The sequence below is a fragment of the Microtus pennsylvanicus genome, chromosome 18 (genome assembly GCF_037038515.1).
Source record: "Microtus pennsylvanicus isolate mMicPen1 chromosome 18, mMicPen1.hap1, whole genome shotgun sequence".
NCBI classification, from domain to species: domain Eukaryota; kingdom Metazoa; phylum Chordata; class Mammalia; order Rodentia; family Cricetidae; genus Microtus; species Microtus pennsylvanicus.
In genome coordinates, this window is record NC_134596.1 from 17,142,611 (window position 1) to 17,162,779 (window position 20,169).

The 20,169-nt window shown below is 46.7% G+C and overlaps 1 protein-coding gene across 1 annotated transcript in view; it reads left to right on the forward strand.

Moving 5' to 3' along the window:
* Adamts17 (ADAM metallopeptidase with thrombospondin type 1 motif 17) overlaps positions 1-20,169 on the forward strand; it is a 315,038-nt gene that overhangs the window by 216,161 nt on the left and 78,708 nt on the right. The window contains exons 16-17 of the mRNA XM_075952745.1: positions 4,355-4,435; positions 12,353-12,510. Of these exons, the coding sequence (XP_075808860.1) occupies positions 4,355-4,435; positions 12,353-12,510 (239 nt within the window). The remainder of the gene's footprint in view (positions 1-4,354; positions 4,436-12,352; positions 12,511-20,169) is intronic.

Genomic DNA, 20,169 nt, shown 5'->3' on the forward strand with positions numbered 1-20,169 from the left:
TTTCCAATTTCATTTGAAACATTGTTTGGACTATTGTGAATCCCTTGCATTTCCACATGAATCCTAAAATCAATTTGTCATGCTTGGCAAAATAAAATCTTTGGGGGATTTTGAGAGTTATTACTTTAAATCTACAGATCATTTGGTATCTTCCCTTCCTGTTAAGTCTTGTATTGCTGTGGATGGAACTCACTGGTAGCCTACTTTCCTAGAGTACGCAAAGTCCTAGATCAAGTCCCAGCCCCACTCTACCCCCCCAAAAAAAGAAATCCTCTCATCCATGAACATAGGATATCTTTTAATTACTTAGATCTTCCCTAATATGTCTTAACAATGTGTTGTAGCCTTCAGTGTAGAAGACTTAGAGATCTTGTCTTAAATTTATTCTGAAATGTTTTATTGTTTTTGGATGAGGCTTAAGCGATTTCTCAGCTGTTCTTTCCTAGTGTGGCTGATTTTTATAGTTAGTCCCACATCTTCCAACCCACTGAGCCTCTTCCAATAGTTACTTTAGTTTATTCTTGGGATTTGTTGTGCATAAGATGTTAGCATCTGCAAATGGACACAGTCTTACCTTCTTTGTTCTTATCTTTGTCTTTCATTTATTTATCTATTTGCTTGTTTATTTTTGCCTAATTGCCTAAGATCCTCCAATACACTGTTGACTAGAAAAGGCAAGTAAGATAAGCTTTTTAAAATCCCTGATTCTAAGGGGAAAAAAATCATTCAGTATTTTGAAATTATTTATGCTGTGAGGTTTTTTTCGTGCTGAGGATATTCCCTTTCTGCTCCTAGTTGAATTTGCCAACTATTCTCTTTGTTTCTATTGAGATATTATGTAGATTTTATCTTTTATTAATATGGGTGATTATCTTGCATTCCTGAGGTAAGCCATATTTCATGGTAGTGTACAATTCTTTTTAGATGTTGCTCAACTGAGTTTGCTGATATCTTGAAGTTTTATGCATATATTTATACATGACGTAACACTGTCTCTAATGCTATTTTATACCAGTATAAATCCCTATAACCAAGGAAATAGTTCCATCAACTATTTAGCAATTTAAACAAAACATGAAGCAAAACTGTATACAGTAATGGATATGATTTTTAAGAAAGACCATGTTTTTAAAATAGCAAATATTTATGTTGTAGTATAATATGATATTGAATTATAAAGCTACTCCTAACATTCATGTACAATGTAGACAAATATAAATATTATACATATTTATATTTATGCAGATATATGTGCAATAACATATGTAAGTGACCATATATTAAACTGATAAAGGTGTTCCCATTAAGAGAGATAAATGGGATAAAGTATACTTAAGATTCAACTTTTCATAAAAATCCTGCAGTCTTATCTCATGTATTTTTGTTTAATCATAAAGATGACTTCACTGGTATGTGTAAACCTATGTTCTAACAAATTACACTATGAGCCCGGAGAAATTCCTGTCCCCTGTCTCACAGCCCCTCACAGCCTCACAGACCTGTCTACACAAGTAGCTAGTGCAATTAGAACAGTGTCATATATAATCTCCCCGTAACTTTCCAGAGAAGAGCATGGGCCCTGTGCTAGTGCAATGTTTGGTCTTCACTGTCCACTTGCTTGGATCAAGAACTGCTTAAGAAAACAGTAGAACACAACTTGGAGTAATCACAGGGTAGGGACTGGGGGGTGCTCCTCCCTGACGTCTGAATCTGTTGCTTCATGGATTTATAACATAGTGGCACTAACTGGAGGATTCATAATATGGTGGCCCTAATTGGAGGTGTTAAAAGAAAGACTCGCCTCTGAGTGTGTTCCTGTGGCTGAATCTTTTTTGTTTTGTTGGTTTGAGGAACAAGCTCACACTGTGTAGCCTTGGTTGGCCTGGCTATGTAGACCAGCCTATCCTTGAACTCACAGAGATCTGCCTACCTCTGCCTCCTGAGTGTGGCATTAAAGGTGTGTGCTACCATGTCCAGTCTGGAGCTATAGCTTTTCCCTGACCTGCTGTGATTATATTACATGAAATATATGTTATATATAAAACACTTTGTTTCCTTTGTTTAATTCCATGTAAATAACCTTACCTTCACATACGATAATGCAGAACAGTGTACCTATTCCTGTTGCAATCAACAAATAACTAAGTAAAGACAGATCACATTTAGCATTCATGTGACTCTTTTCCATTTGAAAAGTTATTTCAAATGCCTTGAGAATAAGGTGCTGTCACTTATGAGGCAGGGGAGTTCTTTTTTTTTATCCTAGAGATTGAACAGCTTGTGTTATGAAGAGACAGTGACATCAATCCATTGTTTTTATGTATCTATTGAGCTTGTGATGTTGTTTTTCTCCCCAACAACGTAAGACCCCGGAGCAATCAAACAGTATTTAAATTTTCTATGGTTTAGAGCAATGGTCTCAACCTTCCTGATGCTGAGACCCTTTAATACAGCTCTTCATGGTGTGGTGACCCCAACCATAAAATTATTTTTATTGCCACTTCATAACTGTAATTTTGCTACCTTTATAAATCAAATATTTTTGGACCTAGATGTTTGCCAAAGGGGTCACAACTTACAGGTTGAGAACCACTGCTTTAGATGAAGTATGGGTTTGTACCATGCAAATTGATGTTCTTATCACTTCATGTGCATGACGCTTGTTTAACTCTACATGAATATTTGTGCAGTGTATGTATTTTAAATTCTCCTTGTACCTTGCAAGAATGTATAGCATCAGAGTAACAGAAGTGTGTGTGTGTGTGTGTGTGTGTGTGTGTGCGCGCGCGCGCGTGCCTTTAAATGCACTAAGACAAGTTGAAAAGCCTGATAAAGCATTGAAATATTTTTATAGTGTTTTTAGGTTGATTAGGTTGCTTCAGTTATTTAACACTATTTTATAATGGAAGGGCAAGGGCAAGCCTTCATGTAGCTGGACCTAGAAATCTCTAAGTGTGTTTTTACATGTAAATCCCTCTACTGTTTCCATGATCCCACATGAGGGTCATGTAAATGCAGACCCCGGCGTGAAACCTAAACATAGGTGTAAATGACTACCAGCCTGCTCTCTAGAGTCCCAAAACCACATTGGGCCACTTACTGGCACAGTTTTCTCAGTAAAGCTGGCATTCCCTGACTCGCTCCCTGACAGCTGCCAGGCGTTTCCATCCTGAGTGGTTACTAACTACCCACATCCGAGCACCTTGAGCGGCCACAGTGTGCACAGTCCCACTCTACAGAGAAATAATCAAGGAAGCAGTGTGTGCCATGAGAGTCACAGAAATCATCTCCAGGGCAGTGGAGGCAGGAGGCGATGCACAGCAAGGGAAGGTGGTGGCTCCGTTGTAGGATGAGTGGCTTGGCTTTTTGTTATGCTCCTAGGGATGTTCAGAGGAAAGCCAAACTGTGACAGAGCACGAAGGAACCCCTGACAGAGGCGGGGCCAGAGCACTTCTTACGTGTGTACCATGTTGATTCCAGGCAGTCCTAACAAGTACCGCTGCCTAGGTGGCAGAAACCATGAAATTGTGGTTCTTCGCCCGGAGGCAGGAAGTCTGAGATGAAGGTGTGGGCAGGGTTGGTCTGGTCTCCTCTGGCTTTTGGTGGCGGTTTGGTATGTAGAAGCTTCACTGACATCTCCACCTTCATGTTCTCCAGGCGATTGCCTGTACCGTCCCTGTGTGCAAAGCCCTTCTTCTTCAAAGGTATTTCGGGCTGGTGAGATGGCTCAGCGGATAAGGGTGCTCGCCACCAAGTTTGAAGGCCTGTGTTTGATCCCTAGACCCCACATGATGGAAAGAAAGAACTGACTTTCCTAAGTCACCCCTGACATCTACATATGCGGTGTGGCACACGTACCCCTCCCCACACATACAATAAACAAACAAGTAAATCTAATTTTAATAAAAGGAGTCCTGTCATATTGGATTAAGGTCCTCCTGACTCCAATACGACATCGTATTAGCTAAATACATATGCAACCCTCCTGTTTCCAAACGACAGCACACTGGAACATATACAAATCCCTACATATTTCTACAGGGTTGGATTCCATCCTGACTTGTGTTCATTGCCCTCTGTAGAGCGACTGGGTTCTGGGGTTTAAAAATACGTGTTCAAGAGAGGGAATTGCAACTCAACAATGGAACATTCTAGAAACTGAATGGCCAAGAAATAGTGAGCTTAGAAGAAAGAACTCTATGTGAGTTGGTGATTGGTCTCTCAGGCAGGGTCAGCCTGCAGTCTCTGAACTCACCACAGGGGACGTGGTTGGGCAGTTTAGAGGGGGGATTGTGTAAGGGCCTCTGATCCAGGACTGAGGTTTGCTTCAGTTGCATGTCATCTGTCACCACAGGTTATATTGAAGCTGCTGTCATTCCGGCCGGAGCTCGGAGGATCCGCGTGGTAGAAGACAAACCTGCTCACAGTTTCCTGGGTAAAACAGAACTCATTCACTCAAAGTTGCTGCTCTAAGAATTGATCCTTATGACTAGATTCTGGAGGCTCTGGCTCCACAGTCTTCTCCCAGTGTTGGATAGCCACGCATTCCCTATTTACCTTCTCCCGGGTTAACCCTGGCATTACACCTGTGCTTTCGTTGTAATACCATAAGGACTCAAAATGGACCAGACAGCCAGATCCAAGGTATGTTTGGCGCAGGTGAGGAGGGTGGAGTCAATTAGAACCATCACTTCTGGACAGGATGGAGAATGAAAATGTGGAGGAATCCATGAAGTGTTGGGGAACCATGTTTCCCAAAATGACTCCTGAAGAGTCAGGTGCAGTTAGCCCAGGCAGTGTAGGCCCACGGTCTATCCCTCAGCAAGCCCCCACAGGCTCTCTGTAGATGCCCCTTACTGAGTAAAAAGCGATGGCTCTAAGCTGAATGTCAACACTCCTCACAGTGACTGACTCTGCTGACTTTGAGCACGTACACCTACGTATCTCTATAGGTTTGGATTCCATCCAGACTGGCGCTCGTTGCTGCTGCCGAGGGACTGAGTCAGTGGAACACCTCCTCCCCCACCCCCAGCTAAAGGAGGCCCTCTGAATGATTCCAGTCTTGCCATTAACCCTTTGTGAAGAGCAGCCTGGTCCTGAGCATCAGGGAGTCAGAGCATTGCGCTAACTCATGAGTGTTGGTTCCAGGGGCCTCAGGAAGAAAGCAAATGTTCCTTAAGTTTTCAGGGGCTGCTCAGCTCTTGGTCCACCAGCATAGAAATGCGGTCACCCATATCCTTTGGTCAGTCTAAGACCTAAGATCCTTGTTTGGGTTAAATTTCAAACTAGATATGACTGATCTCCTATTCGGGGTTCCTTCTCTCAGCCTGTGTTGCAAGGTACTGGGGAGGGGCGTATAATTTTTCAGTATTTGGGGTAACTCAAAATTGCCCATGAAACCTTTTAGTCTGCACTTTTAACACACAAAAAGAAGCTGTGTCTTAGACCACATTCCTGACCTTTTAGATTATACAGAAGTATCCGCGCCTTTCTTAGAAATGGTCACAACTTGACTTAATTCTAATGAGACCGTCACAAAAAAAAAATCTCTAGCAGGTGCGTGTTAATCAAGACCATGGTTCTGTCATGTAGAGCTTGGTGTCATGTAGACAGTGGTGCTGTTATAGAGCCTTCGGTGACAGTGCTGTACATGCTGAGGAGGAGAACCGCCTTGTAAGCGGAGGCTGCTCTTCCATTTCCTGTCACCCAGACCTGAAAAATCACACAGAAACTATATTACTCACAACACTGTTTGGCCTGTTAGCTCAGGCTTCTTATTAACTAACGCTTGCATCTTAAATTAACCCATTTCTATTCATCTGTGCATCATCACGAGGGTGTGACTTAACCTGGTAAGGTTCTGTTCTGGCATCTTTCTCCTTAGGCAGCTACGTGGCATCTCTTGGCTCTGCCTACTCTCTCTATTTATCTCTTCCAGCCTGGCTACATTCTGCCATGCTATAGGCCGAAGCAGCTTCTTTATTAACCAATGATAATAAAACATTCATAGCATTCAGAGGAGAATCCCATATCGCTGCCTAAAACTGGCCATTTCTAGAGCGGCAGTCTTTTCTACTTTCCCAGAGATTCCACCCCTCTCGGTTCACTTGGGGAAACTGGGTCAGCTTCCACAGTATCAGAAGTTTTGCAACTTAGTGTCACCCTCAAATTTACCTTTCCCAAATAGTGCTCTTGGTAGGAAGGTACCATTTTTGGCAACTATGTTTCTACATCTTACAAAAGTATAAACCCAGTGGTCTAAGAGCTGGCCCAGCTCTGAGAACCCCACAACAGTTCTTCCATAAAGCAAAAAGCAGGTGCGCAGCGGGTGGTCCCTGGGCTCCCAAGATGCCCCAGCACCCACCCTGCCTGGCCCATCTCCCTGTGCCTGGATGAAATGATAAGGCTCCCTCCATTTCTGCTTTTCTGTGGAGTATAAATATGGCAGAGGACATATCAGAATCAATAAATCTTCAATATCTAAGCCCTTTAATATAAAGGAACTCTTCCCTAGAACCTACATTGAGGTCAAGAAAAAAAATGGCGGCTGCTGCTAGGGGCAGGGGCCTTGCTGTCCCTGTCGGTCCTGTCAGCTCTGCTGTGAAAACCTAAAGACCACATATGTAAAGGAGAGTAGTGACATCCGTGTTTGTGGTTCCTAGTCATTGTGCTTTAGAGACCTGACCTCCACACCCCAAAATACCGCAGAGTATCGCTGTGCTAGATTCATAGATAGCAAGCAGAAGCCCCCCACTTGTGTGCCCAGTTCCTCACTCCATCTGAATATACCAGTCTGCAGCCTCTCAGAACTGCCCGCGGAGCCCATTGGGACCAGAAATTGACTGATGGGGATATTTCACTGTGTGTACTGCAGAGAAGCTAATCTGTATCCCAAGAAGATTGATTTAAATGTCTGTATGACTTGGCTCCCAGAAGCAATGTTGTGCCTCCACGGGGGCTTGGAGCCAGCCTTGGTCCCCTTATCTTACCCCAAATTCATAATCCCAGTATTCCAAGCGCTGGAACATGGACGGGAGCGAGCCTGAAGGTGGTCCAGCTCGCTCGTTATGTTTCTAGAGTCAGCTCCAGCGGGCCGTGTTTCCACTCAGGGCTGGGAGCTTTGCAAGTCAACCCAGTGTAATTCTGAATTACTCTCACATTTGCTGGGAGCAGTTCCTGAAGAATTTCACCCTCCCACCCCCCACCCCCCACCCCCGCCCACCTTCAGCCCACGCTGGCTGGCTGGCTTTCTGCTCAAAACCACCTGGAAAAGGAAATGCCTCCACAGTTTGTATCCATGGCTAAGAACAGAGCTGGCTGGACTCCTAGTGGAAATTAAAGAAAAAAAGAAAAAAGAAAAACTGACACAGCGCCAGGAATAGAAGTGGGTTGACTGTGGGTCAGGTCCTCCAGTTGACTGCGCAGGGGGAGAGCTGCAAAGAACCCATTGGCCCTCTGCACCCCCTGAGCCAGCCCTGACAAGGAATGATTCTCCTTGCTCCATGGAACCCTTTGCTGTCATCTTTCATGGTGCCTAGAAGTCCAAGATGGTAGAAGAATATCTATCTGGAGAAGGGTCTGAGCTGAAAATGATTGGATGTTCGGCATGTGACCTTATTATATTCTGGACCATGCAGAGATCTTATTCGGCCATAGTGACCAAATAAAAAGGTACATCTGTCCCTGTGGTACCCTGCAAAAAGTCTGTCCAACAATTGAAAGTATAGAAGCAACACCCACAAAATGTGGACCCTTGTTTTTGAATTGTGGCTTAAAGCATTCTGCCTATGGCCCAGGCAGAAGCAGGTAGAGGAATCTCCTCAACAAACCAGAACCTCAGACCTTTCTCATGGGAAAGGTCCAGTCAGACCACTGGAGGAATTCCACTTCCTTGGCTGTAAGTCTGAGCACGTGTGGTCATTTGGATCACCTTGTTGAGTCTTCACTGAGTCCCCAGATCCTTGTGTTGACTGCAGACTGATTTGGTCTTGATATGCTTACAGACAAAGAGGGTTTGATGCCTGGGAGCTGAGGGGATTGCAGCTTCATTAAGAAAATGGGTTTACTGTATATACTGGCCTCAGGACAAGCTCCTGAGTAGAGCTTTTCCACAAACCTTGCTCAGGTCCACTCACAAGAGGTCACAGAATCACTAGACTCCACATGGAAGCTACCTGTGCATTCTCAACAATGACCTTGACATCCTGAAACACCCCAAGACTGAAGTTTCACCTTTTGAAAGGCATGTCAAGTGCTAAATTCTGGTTTTTATTTTCTGCATGGAACATGGGATCTTAGAAATCCCATGCTTGGTGACTCCCACAAAAGTCAAAAAGGTTAAAAACTGTCCCCATGTCCCCAGAAGCTCTTGTTTCAAGTTCTGCCTGCACTAAGAAGTCACAGCAGGAAATATGAACACCCCTAATCTGTGCACCCTGTTCAGATGGGCAGAGGGCTCTGCAGCCAGGGCCTCTATTGGCTCCACCTCCGCCTTCCCCATCAGTAGCTGCTTCTACTGTGTTATTCCCCTGGGACTCAGCAGCTAACTATAATGACAGTCCCCCAGCCCTTCCCTCCCAGATGTTGGACTTTGAGCATAGGCCAGGGAGATGTTGGGTTCAAAGCTGGTAGGAAAGAGTCACCTATGCAGGAGGTTACTGCAGGATGGTAACCGTGGCTGAGGAGCGAATGCTCGGCCTGCTGCATCCCTGGACTGTGGAGTTTGTGTTTGTAAAGACCGGGATGGCTCTGAAGAACCCATAATAGTATTTTTTTTCTTCCTCCGGCTGTGTTGCCTTTGCCTTGGCTAGTAATTTAACAGATTGGCCTCCTAAAGACACACGTGACAAACAAATCCAGGCCCCAGTCACTGAGCTTCTGGGCTTCAGCTCCAGGTGCTGCTGAATCTAGGAGTTCAGGTGGTGTGACAGGAAACGGTGCAGGCCTTCACAACACTCCTGTCCTCTTTCCAGGGTTTCCCATGTGGCGACAGATCGGGCTAATGTCTTTGGACAGTGCCTAAGAAGAAAAATAGCCAAAGCCCAGAACTGGACATAGTTCCACATGAGTAGAGGGAAAAAATCCTCAAGAGAAGCTGACTGGGGTTGTTGGGGGGATTCCTTAAAGATGGAGAAGCAAATATAGGTTAGACAGCAAGTACATTAGACAGTCAAGATGGCCACCTTGCCAGAAAATGCCTCTGTCATGGAGCAGATGAAGCTGTGTTGTATCTCTTTGTTACCTATCTGTCCTCCAAACTATGAGTTCCCTGAGAACAGCAGCGCTCTACCTTAAGCCTTCTACCAGAAAACTGTCCAAATAGAGGAGGAGATGGACAGGGGCCCCCAAGCTGTCCCATGGACATCCTCAATTCCTTCTTTGTTCGAGGACTCTTTCCCCTCATCTTTCTGTTCTGGAACTTCCCACCAGCCCACAGTGATCCCTCCAGTCAAGGATATATGAGCACATGCAAGAGGTGACTTCCCAAACCTCCAGTGGAGCTGAAAGATGACAAAAGTCCCTGACACTGTCACCTGAAGACACTATGTCAAGTGTGTGAGGCTCGGTCTGCTGGGCTCGGGTCTCATTGCTACAGCTTCATAGCTAAGTGTCTTTGGGCAAGTTCTTTAACCTTGCCATGCTTCCTTTTTCTTCATCTGGCCTGTGAGGAGAATAATCCCAAGAGTCCTTGGGAAGATTAGTGGGTAAGAGTGCATGAAGGGGTGCTTCTTAAATAGTGGTTTGCAAGAGCTGATGTTGGAAGAGAAAAACTGGGGGACCTATGATCTCACCTCATTTTTAGGAGCCAGAAAGTCTCCATCAGATTCATCTGTTCCAAGGAGCAGAGTGTTCTCTTCCCTGACCCCCTCCTGGAGTCCCTATATGCAGCCTCCCTGGGATATGCTTCCCACCAATATGTCACCACATTGGACAGTACCCTGCCTGCACTGGCTGTTGCACAGTCAAAATGCCCCAAACTGGCTCCCCCGCTGCAATTTCTGGGACTGTAGCATCATGTAGACCAGGGAGCCAAGGTTGGACTTGCCCCATGTTCTGCAGCCACCTGACTGAGCAGACCTCACCCTCGGGCTTCTGACCCAGCATGGCGACAGCTTCCGCTTCCAGGGACCCCTTTGAGTCTCCGTAACCAAAGCTGGTGTTCAGTATGTTGTTTATTTGCTAGTCTGAGCAGGCAGATAATGGGACGTGGAAGGGTCTCTGAAGTCATTGGCTGTAAACTGGGGCTCCAAAGTGACGTGGAGAAGTCAGGGGCATTAGGACTCTATCTAGTTGTAGACCAGAGTGCATGAGAGTTTCATTTTGCAGAATGGCCTTAAGACTAATTGTCACCTACTAAGTACCAGAGTATATCCTGATTGTTTGTTGTTTTGTGTGTTTGTTTGTTTTTCATACAGAGATCTTCTTCTCTAAATAATAACAACAATTACAAAGGGCATCAGAACTCTACCACAAAGGTTCTCTTATGCAGGAAGACCCCGTGACCCCACTCTGTACTGTGGGTGTGGCAGTGTACGGATGCCATTAAGTTTTGCATGCCTTGAATGCCCAGAGCTCAGCCCTCACCCCTCCTGGCAGATGTTCATGTATAAGTGTGTAACAGAATATTATCGCTTTCCCAATTTGGGGATGTCAGATCCTTGGAGGATAATGGAGGTTCTTTGCTGTCCCCGAGGCCCGGGGAACTAACAGTAAAATGGACGGATGTTTAAATTTTTTATGGCCATATTAACGTTCCATTTTGTGCACATATTCTACGTTTACTTTATCTATTCATCTATCAGTTGGCATCTAGATTGATTCCGTGCTCTGCCTGCTGTGGGTATTGCTGTAGCACATCTCTGCATGGTACTGATTTCATTTCCTGTGCAAGTGGGGAAGCCAGATAGATCCTAGGCTGGCTCCATGCCTCTCCTGTGGATTTGCCATAATAGCCAGAGACACGTGCATTCCCAGCTACACCGTGTGAAATTTACCCCTTGTCCTTGCCACTGTTTGCTAATTCTTGTTCTATCCCTGGGCACATGCTGACAAGGGTAAGCTGCTTTGCATCTCCCCAGTGAGAGTGAGGAATTTGGGTTAGAGGGATTGTTTTGTTTGGGTTTGGGTTTGATTTGGTTCGAGGCTATTTTTTTTTAACACTCGTAAGGTATTTACATTTCATTCTTAAAGAAGGATCAATTTGAGCAGAATGGTTGACACCTAAAGTCAAGAAATGCAGTGAATTCCAGGCCATCCTGGGCTAAGGTGTAAAAGCCTGTATGAAATGGGGGGAGGCAGCTGGAGAGAGAGCACGGGGGTTAAAGTACTCACCGTTCTTGGAGAAGACCCTGGTTCAACTCCTGCTTCCCACACAGTGCCTCGCAACTGGCCATGACTTCATCCCTGGCAATCCGGTGCTCTCTTCTTGGTCTCTTTGGGCTCTGCCTCCACGCGGTGCACATGAACTCATGCAGGAACATGCACACATGTGCATAGAAATAGAAAAGTAAATAAAGCTTTTTAAAGCTCCTGGGGATTGGTACAGCGCTTGCCTGGAACACAGGAAGCCCTGGGTTCAATCCCCAGCCCTGTATAAACGGGGCATGATGGTGTGTACCTGTAACCTCAGCAATGGGAGGTGTAATTGGGAAGATCGGAAGTTCAAGGTCACCCAGCTACATAGCGGTTTGAGCAGAACTGGGTTAGAGATGATGTTGGTCACTTGGCCATCTTTAACCTGTCCTTGGCAGTGCAGAGGGTGGAACAGTAGGAGACTGTGATGTACAGAAAACCAGACAGAGAAAGACAAGCCCTGTGTGTTCTCTTTCACACGTGGAATGCGGAATAGTGGTTATTGATATATGTAATAGACACATAATCAACTCTCATACTGAACCCCAAAATAGTACAACTAATACTTGTTAATAGGTTTTTAATATAAAATGGAATGGGTGAGTTTTGCCAAAGCTCCAAGACGTGTTTTGTGGCCTTGAATATACCAGCGTAGAACTCTTTCATCAGGCAGGAGCCCATCTCCTGCCATAGGTTTGGACTGGGTCCTGGCATCTCCAGCCTCCAGCTTCTCCCCCAGTCCCATTCCTGGAATGAACAGTGGGATAGGCATCTGTGCTGGAAGATGTGCCATCAGCCCCCACAGCTCTTTCTCCTGGGAACCAGAGAAGTTTGCTGTCTGTGACCCAACCTTCTATCTATGGTGCCCAGAGAATACAGTTCTCTCACTGCCGGCTCCTGCCTGCCCTCGTGGCGGCCTCAGACTCAGGCAGGACCCCCACAATCCCTCCGAGAACAGGCTAAATGGTACTGATTTTCCAATGCTCAACTTCCTTTGCAGCTCTCAAAGACTCCAGTAAGAGATCCATCAACAGCGACTGGAAGATAGAGCTCCCGGGAGAGTTCCAGATTGCAGGTACGACCGTTCGCTATGTGAGAAGAGGCCTATGGGAGAAGTTTTCAGCCAAGGGACCCACCACAGTGCCACTGCATCTGATGGTGAGTGCTGGCCCTGGACATTGGCTTAAGCTGGCATTGTAGTAGGTTTACTAGTCTTGTCCCCAAGACCTGGGTGGAAGGTGATGCCTCTGGTTCTGAGGAGTTTGCAAGGCTCCCTGCTACCAAGGCCTTTTTGTCTTTACTGTTATTTTCATTTGTTCATGATTTGCGTATACGGATATGTGTGATGTGTTTATACAGTGTGTGTATGTGCTGAAGGAACATGTTCCTGAGGGCATGTAACTGTGCATCCCGGCACACATGTGTGCACATGTGTGTAGATGCCAGAGGTCAACAGCCGATGTCTTTTCTTGATTGCTGTCTGCATTTACTCTTTGAGACAGGGCCTCTCACACAACCTAAAGCTCATCAATTTGGCTAGGCTGGCTGTCCAGTGAACGTCAGCAGTTCCCTTATCTCTCTACCCACACCTGCAGTTCTGAGATTAGACGTGCTTGATGTCATGCCTGGCTTTCTTCATGGGTGCTGAGGATCCAAACTTCTTGTTCTTCTGTGGCATGTGTATTACTGACTGGAGCATGCATGTTGCTGACTGGAGCATGCACGTTACTGACTGGAGCATGCATGTTCTGACTGGAGCATGCACATTTATCCCTGGAGCATGCATATTAATGACTAGAGCATGCATGCAACTGTCTGTAGCGTGCATGTTACTGACTGAAGCATGCACGTTCCTGACTGGAGCATGCTCGTTACTGACTGAAGTATGTCTGTTACTGACTGGAACATGCATGTTACTGACTGGAGTAAACATGTTGCTGACTGGAGCATGTACGTTACTCACTGAAGCATGCATGTTGCTGACTGGAGCATGTATGTTACTCATTGCAGCATGCATGTTGCTAACTGGAGCATGCACATTACTGACTGGAACATGCACGATACTCACTGGACATGCACATTAATGACTAGAGCATACATGCAACTGTCTGTAGCGTGCATGTTACTGACTGAAGCATGCACGTTCCTGACTGGAGCATGCTTGTTACTGACTGAAGTATGTCTGTTACTGACTGGAACATGCATGTTACTGACTGGAGTATACATGTTGCTGACTGGAGCATGTACGTTACTCACTGTAGCATGCATGTTGCTGACTGGAGCATGTATGTTACTCATTGCAGCATGCATGTTGCTAACTGGAGCATGCACGATACTCACTGGACATGCACATTAACAAATGGAACATGCGCAATACTGACTGAGCCATCTCCCCAGCTCTTCCCCTCTCTCTTGGTTCCATTCCTTCCAACTCAGGGTTCCTCCCCAGAATTTCTTTCTGGTTGCTCACTAGCAGAGCACCTAGCTTTTTCAAAAGAAGATGCTTCCAGGAAGAGATTGTGCAGTCACATGGGTGACAGCCAGGGATAGCTGGTACCATTAAGCAGACGGTCATTGTCTTACTTTAGGGTTTCCATTGAGGTGATACAACACCATGACAGAAAAGCAGCTTGGGGAGGAAAGCGTTTGTTTGACCCACCTATCCAGAGTTACAGCCCACTAAAGGAAACCAAGGCAGGAATCAAACCAGGTGGGAACTGGGAGGCAGGAACTGAAGCAGAGGCCATGGAGGGGTGCTGCTTCCTGGCTTGCTCTTCGCGGCTTGCTCAGCCTGATTTTTTACAGCACCCAGGATGGCCTGCCCAGTGGTAGCCCCACCCACAACTGATTAGGTTCTTCTACATCAGTCACTAATTACAGAAATGGCTTACAACCCCATCTATGGAGACATTTTCTCAATGGAGGTTCCCTCCTCTCAAGTCGACATAAGACTAACCAGCGCAGCTGTGCTCAAAATCTGTTTTTGCAGCAGACGACAGCAAACATAGAGCTGCCCCATAGTGGGAAGCACCTTCTGGAAGTGAACTGTGGATGCAATGTAGGTACCATGCAAACTGGTCAGATTCTGCTTGTGACCAGCACTGGGGAATTAGGAAAGAATCAGATTCCATCTTCTGTTTACTCCCCGTGTGGTCTTAGGAAACCTGTATACTCGGGCTAGCCAGGATGCCAGTGTTATCTCTTATTTCCTGGGAGCTCCATGATTGCCACTTAAAAGTGGGCTTGGTATCAAAGGCCTCCAGGGCGTCATGCCACAGCTGCCTTCTCAGGGTCTAAGCGACCTCATGGACTATATACGACAACACCCCATTATGGATAATTTTGTGAGGGTGCTAGAGATTGAACACAGGCCTTGCGCATGCCAGGTGATGCTGGTTGATTCTGATTTCCTGAAGATCAGGGTTTGCAGCAGTTTGTGCGTGTGTCACGAAAGCACAACTTGTCTGAAGTGCCTGCCGGTCTCAGAAGTCCTACCCTCTCTCCTCTCCACTTATCTGTGCCCCTGGAAATGAGCTAACACTCAGATTATCTGGCCACCACCTACTGCGGGTGTTGAGTGCGGCCTGATGAGGGCGCTGACCCCTTGTAGTTTCGGCGGAGCTGAAAGCCAGCCAGCTTCCATGTGGGCCATAAACTGTCTGGGACTGTGCCAGGGATTCCATTGGAGATCATTTCTGCAAGTTGATCTCTGCGACCCAGGGACCTGTCCCAGGGCCATTTCTCCAGGATGAGACGTTTCCCAGTCAAAGCCTTTGAAACAACCGCCCACAACTATTCTGAGTTCAAAGCAAGTATTCAGAGGGGCACAGAGGGGGCCCATGTAGAAGCATCAGCTGTTAGAGCTGACCTTTGCCCTCTCTAACAAGCCCTGAAGTGTGCAGAGGGCTTTTCTTCACCAAAAGCTCTGATAAGCAGATGAGTCTTCAGCCCAGTGAAGCCTGTACCAGCCTCAGGCTGTTCGGACCATAACTGAAGTCAGAGAAAGCATCTCACAACCAGCTGAATTTTCAGCCCTTATTTAATATTTCACTTTTCCTCCCTTGAAATGTGCTTTTTACTCCACTTCATATCAGAGTTCCCTTGCCTCAGCATAGAAAGCCATGTTCCCCTAACTGTGGTGCGTACATTACTTTCACAATCAGGGGTACCTACAGAGTCCTAGGGACCAGCATTTGAAACCAACTGGACACAAAAATGCATTAATCCTACAAGGCTAAGAAACTGGTTTCATATGGAGCCTCAACTTGTCAGCGTCATTCCCACACTGAGGGGAATAAAGCTCTCTGAGGAAGACTACTCGCTTAATTTTGTTTAGTTTTTTGGAGGGCAGCGTTGTTGTGATGGTTGTTTTGTTTCATTTTGGTTTTCAGCAGGAAGCACTTCTCCAAGTGCATGAGTGCAGGTCTCTTAGCTGGGGAAATAGAAAGGCATCACGTCTACTTCTAGAGCTCCCGCCCCATCCTTTAATTTAGCCTTGCAGGCCCAGGCAGCCTGAGACAATTCCCTCTAGTCACCTGACACTTCCCATCCTGATCTGCCAGAGCCCAGTACACAGAGGTGGGCTGTGCACCCTGCCTGTAGTTCTCCCAGATCTTTGTGGCTAGAGATGAACTTGCTAGCCCTTTACCCCCAGGGACACTCACTGGTCTACAGCCAGGTCCCTCTCCCACAGGAAAGCCTGTTTTGCAGCATGACATATATACATATATATATATCACATCTACACTATGTCAAAAGCTAGTTGGGCACCTGGAGGTCTGATATGGTGTGTCATGTTTCCCTCAAGCAAAGCCCTTCCATTCTGAACCCTCACTAGGATTTCAGATGTGTGGTCCCCAAACTGCAGCTCCCACAGGCAGATACTTCTCTGCACCTCCATCTACACTTAGTGTTCAACCATGAGCCAGGCCTCAGCCAGGCAACAGGCGTAGTCATCATCTAGGCTCCATGACAATACCCCAAGTCCCTCTGCCTCAGACATTCATGGTCTTGAGCCTGACTTACCCCTGAGTCTATTACTGCAGTGTAGCAGTGACTGTGATGAGCACACACACTGCAGTGTAGCAGTGACTGTGATGAGCACACACACTGCAGTGTAGCAGTGACTGTGATGAGTACACACACTGCAGTGTAGCAGTGACTGTGATGAGTACACACACTGCAGTGTAGCAGTGACTGTGATGAGTACACACACTGCAGTGTAGCAGTGACTGTGATGAGTACACACACTGCAGTGTAGCAGTGACTGTGATGAGTACACACTGCAGTGTAGCAGTGACTGATGAGTACACACACTGCAGTGTAGCAGTGACTGTGATGAGTACACACACTGCAGTGTAGCAGTGACTGTGATGAGTACACACACTGCAGTGTAGCAGTGACTGTGATGAGTACACACACTGCAGTGTAGCAGTGACTGTGATGAGTACACACACTGCAGTGTAGCAGTGACTGTGATGAGTACACACACTGCAGTGTAGCAGTGACTGTGATGAGTACACACACTGCAGTGTAGCAGTGACTGTGATGAGTACACACACTGCAGTGTAGCAGTGCCTGTGATGAGCACACACACTGCAGTGTAGCAGTGACTGTGATGAGCACACACACTGCAGTGTAGCAGTGACTGTGATGAGTACACACACTGCAGTGTAGCAGTGACTGTGATGAGCACACACACTGCAGTGTAGCAGTGACTGTGATGAGTACACACACTGCAGTGTAGCAGTGACTGTGATGAGTACACACACTGCAGTGTAGCAGTGACTGTGATGAGTACACACACTGCAGTGTAGCAGTGACTGATGAGTACACACACTGCAGTGTAGCAGTGACTGTGATGAGTACACACACTGCAGTGTAGCAGTGACTGATGAGGACACACACTGCAGTGCAGCAGTGACTGTGATGAGTACACACACTGCAGTGTAGCAGTGACTGATGAGTACACACACTGCAGTGTAGCAGTGACTGTGATGAGTACACACACTGCAGTGTAGCAGTGACTGTGATGAGTACACACACTGCAGTGTAGCAGTGACTGATGAGTACACACACTGCAGTGTAGCAGTGACTGATGAGTACACACACTGCAGTGTAGCAGTGACTGTGATGAGCACACACACTGCAGTGTAGCAGTGACTGTGATGAGTACACACACTGCAGTGTAGCAGTGACTGTGATGAGTACACACACTGCAGTGTAGCAGTGACTGATGAGTACACACACTGCAGTGTAGCAGTGACTAATGAGTACACACACTGCAGTGTAGCAGTGACTGATGAGTACACACACTGCAGTGTAGCAGTGACTGTGATGAGTACACACACTGCAGTGTAGCAGTGACTGTGATGAGTACACACACTGCAGTATAGCAGTGACTGTGATGAGTACACACACTGCAGTGTAGCAGTGACTGATGAGTACACACACTGCAGTGTAGCAGTGACTGTGATGAGTACACACACTGCAGTGTAGCAGTGACTGTGATGAGGACACACACTGCAGTGTAGCAGTGACTGTGATGAGTACACACACTGCAGTGTAGCAGTGACTGATGAGTACACACACTGCAGTGTAGTAGTGACTGATGAGTACACACACTGCAGTGTAGCAGTGACTGTGATGAGCAAACACACTGCAGTGTAGCAGTGACTGATGAGTACACACACTGCAGTGTAGCAGTGACTGTGATGAGGACACACACTGCAGTGTAGCAGTGACTGTGATGAGTACACACACTGCAGTGTAGCAGTGACTGATGAGTACACACACTGCAGTGTAGCAGTGACTGTGATGAGTACACACACTGCAGTGTAGCAGTGACTGTGATGAGTACACACACTGCAGTGTAGCAGTGACTGTGATGGAGCACACACACTGCAGTGTAGCAGTGACTGATGAGTACACACACTGCAGTGTAGCAGTGACTGTGATGAGTACACACACTGCAGTGTAGCAGTGACTGTGATGAGTACACACACTGCAGTGTAGCAGTGCCTGTGATGAGTACACACACTGCAGTGTAGCAGTGACTGTGATGAGTACACACACTGCAGTGTAGCAGTGACTGTGATGAGTACACACTGCAGTGTAGCAGTGACTGATGAGTACACACACTGCAGTGTAGCAGTGACTGTGATGAGTACACACTGCAGTGTAGCAGTGACTGATGAGTACACACACTGCAGTGTAGCAGTGACTGTGATGAGTACACACACTGCAGTGTAGCAGTGACTGTGATGAGTACACACACTGCAGTGTAGCAGTGACTGTGATGAGTACACACTGCAGTGTAGCAGTGACTGATGAGTACACACACTGCAGTGTAGCAGTGACTGTGATGAGTACACACTGCAGTGTAGCAGTGACTGATGAGTACACACACTGCAGTGTAGCAGTGACTGTGATGAGTACACACACTGCAGTGTAGCAGTGACTGTGATGAGTACACACTGCAGTGTAGCAGTGACTGTGATGATGAGTACACACACTGCAGTGTAGCAGTGACTGATGAGTACACACACTGCAGTGTAGCAGTGACTGTGATGAGTACACACACTGCAGTGTAGCAGTGACTGATGAGTACACACACTGCAGTGTAGCAGTGACTGTGATGAGGACACACACTGCAGTGTAGCAGTGACTGTGATGAGTACACACACTGCAGTGTAGCAGTGCCTGTGATGAGTACACACACTGCAGTGTAGCAGTGACTGTGATGAGTACACACACTGCAGTGTAGCAGTGCCTGTGATGAGTACACACACTGCACTGTAGCAGTGACTGTGATGAGGACACACACTGCAGTGTAGCAGTGACTGATGAGTACACACACTGCAGTGTAGCAGTGCCTGTGATGAGTACACACACTGCAGTATAGCAGTGACTGATGAGTACACACACTGCAGTGTAGCAGTGACTGTGATGAGTACACACACTGCAGTGTAGCAGTGACTGATGAGTACACACACTGCAGTGTAGCAGTGACTGTGATGAGGACACACACTGCAGTGTAGCAGTGACTGATGAGCACACACACTGCAGTGTAGCAGTGCCTGTGATGAGTACACACACTGCAGTGTAGCAGTGACTGTGATGAGCAAACACACTGCAGTGTAGCAGTGACTGATGAGTACACACACTGCAGTGTAGCAGTGACTGATGAGTACACACACTGCAGTGTAGCAGTGACTGTGATGAGTACACACACTGCAGTGTAGCAGTGACTGATGAGTACACACTGCAGTGTAGCAGTGACTGTGATGAGTACACACACTGCAGTATAGCAGTGACTGATGAGTACACACACTGCAGTGTAGCAGTGACTGTGATGAGTACACACACTGCAGTGTAGCAGTGACTGTGATGAGTACACACTGCAGTGTAGCAGTGACTGTGATGATGAGTACACACACTGCAGTGTAGCAGTGACTGATGAGTACACACACTGCAGTGTAGCAGTGACTGTGATGAGCACACACACTGCAGTGTAGCAGTGACTGTGATGAGTACACACACAGCAGTGTAGCAGTGCCTGTGATGAGTACACACACTGCAGTGTAGCAGTGACTGTGATGAGTACACACACTGCAGTGTAGCAGTGCCTGTGATGAGTACACACACTGCACTGTAGCAGTGACTGTGATGAGGACACACACTGCAGTGTAGCAGTGACTGATGAGTACACACACTGCAGTGTAGCAGTGCCTGTGATGAGTACACACACTGCAGTATAGCAGTGACTGATGAGTACACACACTGCAGTGTAGCAGTGACTGTGATGAGTACACACAC